The sequence below is a fragment of the Papaver somniferum genome, chromosome 9, assembly GCF_003573695.1.
Source record: "Papaver somniferum cultivar HN1 chromosome 9, ASM357369v1, whole genome shotgun sequence".
Lineage (NCBI taxonomy): Eukaryota > Viridiplantae > Streptophyta > Magnoliopsida > Ranunculales > Papaveraceae > Papaver > Papaver somniferum.
The window spans coordinates 8,279,845-8,285,517 of NC_039366.1; the positions used below are offsets into that span (position 1 = coordinate 8,279,845).

General features: G+C 40.4%; 1 protein-coding gene across 1 annotated transcript; it reads right to left on the reverse strand.

Moving 5' to 3' along the window:
* Nucleotides 1–327: 327 nt before the first annotated feature.
* On the reverse strand, nt 328–3,387 carry LOC113311297 (LRR receptor-like serine/threonine-protein kinase GSO1). The gene has a single exon (XM_026560136.1). The coding sequence runs from the start codon at nt 3,385–3,387 to the stop codon at nt 328–330; it is 3,060 nt and encodes a 1,019-aa protein (XP_026415921.1).
* Nucleotides 3,388–5,673: the final 2,286 nt, after the last annotated feature.

Sequence of the window (5,673 nt, forward strand, 5' to 3'; positions counted from 1 at the left end):
AAGTGTGGAGGCCGAGGTGTTTGCAGCTTTGAGAAGCATTGCTTCGGTGCAAACGAGGGGAACTGTAAAAGGGACTTTGCACTCAAAAAGTGAACAAAAGTTAGCCCTATTAGCCCTGAACAAAAGTTCACTCGAAGGAAGAGAATTCCTGGTGCTAAATTTGTCGTTAACAATCATGAACAAATGTCATGCTTGCTTAATTATTTGGTGTTTGGATTTAAGCTCAACTGCACAATATTTGTCATGGCAGAAATAACAGTAAAAGAAAGATATAGACATGGTAAAAGATTTAGTATCATTTATTAACATTTTAGCACACGACCATATTTAATTTTTCCACATACAATTAGCGACTCCCACTGCAACCACATCTACTAATCTCCAATACGGGAACCACCATTTCTGTTTCTTGAGAAGCAAAACAAAGAATAGACCCCAAAATCCAACTGCAAACCCCAAGGAAACTATAGCATACAGCAACAACTTATCTTTATCATCTCCATGACCTTCATTTGGAGAATTCCCATCAGTAGCGTCAGTTCTCTGATCAGCCTCGCAAGTATTATTTGTGTAGAAGCCACACAACAAACTGTTGTTGAGATATGCTGAACCATCTCCACTCAATGTATCAAAGTGTGGTCCTCTTGGGATCGTACCACTCAAGTTATTGTAAGATAGGTTCAGTCTCTCAAGAGAATTCAGTGATGGTAAAGAGTATGGGATAAGTCCAGTTAATTTGTTGAAACTCAAATCCAAGGATTCTAAACCATTCATGCTTCCAATACTTTGTGGTATAACGCTGGAAAAGCGATTGTCTGATAAATTAAGTGTGGATAGCCCTTTTAGTAGACCAATCTCTTCTGGGATATTTCCTTCAAGATCGTTACATGATAGATCAATCCCAGAACTATATGCATACAGTTTCTTAAACTGTATCATGATCCCTTTGATCACCATCTGCAATTGCACATCGATATCATAAATGTCTACTAGGAAAGATACATCATTAGGTCTACTTCTTAGCATCATTAAGTTTCCTATTTTCCTAGGAATTAACCCGTTTAGATTATTCCCCGATAAGTCTAATATTTGGAGTTTTACCAAATGACTGAACTCTTGAGGGATTGACCCATTGAACTTATTTGACCTTAAGGAAAGAATGCTCAATCCGATAGCCGAACCAAATGCACTGGGTATACTGCCTTCGAAGTGGTTATTCGCTAAGTTGAGAACTTGCAACTCTAGAAGTTTACTGATGAAGCTAAGAGGAGTACCATCCAGAATGTTGTCATTTAGTTGAAGATATGACAATGATTTTAGTTGTTGAAGCTCATTTGGAACATTTCCCGTGAGGTTATTGTTGCCGAGGTTTAGAGATCTAAGATTCCGCGAGTACCCTATACTTGTAGGTATAACCCCGAAAAGTTTGTTGTTTGAAAGGTTTATAAATTCAGGATTAGACTCTGAATCTCTTGAACATATGGAAAATGGGATCGAACTTGAAAGTTCATTGCCAGCTAGATTGATGTAATAAAAACTAGAAAGTCGTTTTCCATATTCTGTTGAGATTTCACCAGTGATTTTATTATATGATACATCAAATGATGAAGAGATACCAACAACGTTCGGTGGAAGAGGCAGTCGACCATGAAGTTTGTTGTTTGACAGATCAAATGTAGAGAAATTGAGTTTGGAGAAACAAGTTGGAATAATTCCAGTTAGGTGATTATGAGACAAGTCCAAAGACATTAGACTACTCATTTTACAGATTGATTTTGGTATGAATCCTGTTATGTTATTACTCCTTAAATCAAGGAATCGAAGAGAATACATTGATTTGGGTATGGAACCTTGGAGATTATTTCCAGACAAGTAGAGCGTCCTTAAGAATGTTAGATTGGATATTGATTTGGGTATGGAACCTTGGAGATTATTTCCAGACAAGTCGAGCGTCCTTAAGAATTTTAGATTGGATATTGATACTGGAATGGAACCTTGGAGATTATTTCCAGACAATTCGATTGTCCTTAAGAATTTTAGATTAGATATTGATTCTGGAATGGAACCTTGGAGACTATTTCCACCCAAAACGAGCGTCCTTAAGGATTTTAGATTAGATATTGATTCTGGAATGGAACCTTGGAGATTATTTCCAGGCAAAACGAGCGTCCTTAAGGATTTTAGATTAGATATTGAGGAATGGATATAACCTGTTATTGAGTTTAAAGAGAGGTCGAGAGATTGAAATTGAGAAAGATTGTAGAATGAAGAAGGTAAAGACCCTTCAAACCGACAAAAAGAAGCATCAAAGTCGACCAATAATGGCGCATTGGAAATTGAGTCCGGGATTGATCCAATTGCATTAGTATCTGATATAGAAAGTCTTTGAAGTTTAGGCCATTTTTGTTGAAACATTCTAGTTAGATCAGGACGAAGATCATAATTGTGACTCACATCAAATTTTGTAAGTTGAGGAAGATAAGGAACTGAACCTTGTAGTCCACAATCATTTAAGTCGAGAATAGAAAGTGAAGTTAAATTGAGTAGCTGTACTGGTATGTGGAAATTTAGACCATAATTTTCACTCAATGTGAGAGAAGATAGACGAGAAAGATTGTAAAACTCATGGGTGGGAAAAACTGTGCTTGGTAGATTACAATCACTGAGATCAAGAATCCTAAGATTAGAAAGATAGGAAATTGATTCAGCAAAATTCTTTTCGGAAGACGCCGCCTCATGTAAATCAATGCCTCTCAATCTTAAGACGTTTAGATTTACTGACCCTCTTAACCATTTTATAGATGACAATTCAAAGCAAGAACCAGTAGCTACAAAGTATCTTTCATCTGAAGCTATAGAACCACAAGATAAGTCGAGGTATCGTAAGGACGATAAGTTGCTTAATGGTGTCGAAACTGGAGAAGAGAAGTTTGAGTGGGAGAGATCAAGATGCACGAGTTTCGTGAGAGCATAAAATAGAAAGGGGATTTTCGATTCCTCAAAATTGTTGAAGGCAAGATCAACATACTCGAGATGACTAAGGTTGACAAAGGAGGAAGAGAATTTACCTTGTAATGCAGTATTTGGTGGTGGCACATCGTACAGATCAAAATCAATGAGAAGCTCATTGTAGAAGGTTTCAAGGTCTGTGTTACGGAGGTTTATGGAGATAACATGAGATGAATCACTGGAACATCCCACTCCTTGCCAATCGCAACAGTTTCGATATTTGTTGTCATCTAGCCATGAAGATAAACGATTCGCAGGGTCCTCCAATGAGAATTTGAAATCAAGGAGTGCTCTTCTTTCCTGTTCATGGCAAGCTAATGGGCAGTGAGTGATGTTAATTAATAAAAAGAGCAAGAACTGTAGAAAGAGTGAATTCATAGCTAACTCTAACCCAAGTGTTTGCTGGATGAATGGATGTGCAGAATGGCTTTGATATAGACTGGGTTTTATAGCAATTCACTGCATTTTAAGCGTAAGAACTCCAGATTGTTCAATTATCCCAAATCACTTTGAATTTTCCTTCACAACGACTAGAGCTTGACTTGGAAACTCATCAGTTAGCCCATGATTGATGTGTTTGTGGAATTTTCTTTTAGAGATAAGATTTGAGATTCCCGTGGACTGAAAGACTAATCTAGCTATACAGTCAACCTGTGGTTGTGATGAAAGAAAGACTAATCTAACTAATGATCCACACACTGGCATCCGTGAGGTTCAATCCTAACAGTTCAAAATTAATGAATCTAGCCCCACGTAAGTCTCCCAAAATGGAGCCAGTTTATCAAGAGACCCCAGTTTATCAAGAGACCCCAGTTTATCAAGTCCCGTCTATGGACAAGGAGTTTACAATGTGGGTTCCTCCGTGGCTAACTATTCTGCTAGGTTTACAAGCATGCGAAAGTACCAGGAGTGGGGTATCGAGCTCGTTCGGAACACTATCTCTACCCCGTCCAAAGCTCTTCCCCTTGACGTGGATCCTCTCAAATTGGGGTGAGATGACCGACTTCGCTTCCCTTGCGACGAGGATTGGCTGATGTTTCCCCTCGTGGTTGGGGGCCCTTTTCTCTAGGGCGTCGACGAGAAAGGTGTTCCTCGTGAAGGTCCTTTTCCCAAACACTGTTATCTTGCTGGTTGTGATCCCTGGAAGCTTCGGTGGTCCATTCCAGCTGAGGTATTGTTTCATCTTTTAATCTCTGGTTACGTCCTAGTTTTACCCTGTTCTCATGACCTTTTTCTCGTTTGGTTAGTACGAGATGCCTGCTGCTGGCCTTCTCAAAGCACACGAGGAAGAGGATGTCATTGATGAATCTCCTGCTCTCAAACAGGTAGCCACTTCCCCTATCACTTTATTTTCGGCGTGATAACCTTGAACTCTAACTTTATACTCTTCGCAGGATAATATTCCTCTTGTTAAGCAACCCTCTTCTGAGTTAATGACTAAGGGACGAAAAAGGCGTGATCATCCTACTCAGGTATCTTTACCTTGTCCAGATTGTTATCTTGTTGTTTGAGGGTGAAAACGGTTTCTGCTGATTTCGGTAATTTCGGGTGTGTGGGTGAGAAACAAGTCTAAACCCTAAACAATGTACTGCAAGGGAGTACCTTAGATTCGAGAGATCAATCTGTACAAATCTGGCCTAAACCAAGAAATGGCCGTTCCAGACTTGCTTCGGTCACAAAGTGGAGGAGAATGGTTGGTTTTGGGGAGGGAAGCAAAGAGAGTGTTGAGACCAGAATAGTTGATTGCGGAAGAGTAGTTGTTTGACGACTTGTATCAGAAAGTGGGAAGCTAACAGGTGGGAAAGCTAGCAAAATATTTTCTAAAAGTTGTATGCTCCTGACCAGAACTTGTTCTTTGGTGGAAATAGGTAAGACCTATTTATACAAGTCGTAACAAAACATACTCTAGTCTCGTAAGAAATGGAAACGACTGAGTAAAGTGGAAGGAGGTGGTAACGGGTAACGCCTGAAATTGATGTTCCATAATGAAGAAACATTTCTCCATTACTCCTTGTATTTACTAACCGACTCATTCTTATGACACTTTCTTGTAACGGGCATAGCGTACACCGCACGCTGTAAACCGCCAAACCAAAAACCTAATGAGCATCCCCCAGTTTGTGACATGTGTTGATGTCTCGAGTGTTTTCGTGGAAAACATGTAGCATGTTGTTGTTGTTTGGCAAGTTGAGCTTGGGAGACTTGCCGGCTCGGTGGTGACCCTCGACAGTCGAGATTTTGCATCTTGAGAGGAAGGGTAGCCGTTGATTGTTTCAACCCTTCGTTTGGTATCCAGCGACATGAAAGCATGGTCGGCATGGCTTTGATATGGTTAGGCGTGGCCAAGCTAAGATTATGGCATAGTTTAGGCGCGGCCAAGAACTAGGGTTTTGGCACAGTTTGGGCGCGGCCAAAGGTTGCCACGCGTTAGCTGGTGACATTGGACGGCTAAGATCTGCATCTTAGATGGAAGGGCAGCCGTTGATTATTGCAACCCTTCGTTTTGGCAGCCAACGACGTGCATGGCTTTGGCATGTGTTAAGCACGGCCAAAATTGGGGTTTGGTGTCGTAACCAAAGAATGGGCATCGTATCCAAGTTGGTTTCGTGACCCAAAGTTGCCACAAGTTTGGTGGCGAACTTGCACGGCTGAGATCTTGCATCT

Coding starts and splice junctions, on each gene's coding strand:
- LOC113311297 (XM_026560136.1), bottom strand. CDS start 3,387: ATGAATTCACTCTTTCTACAGTTCTTGCTCTTTTTATTAATTAACATC.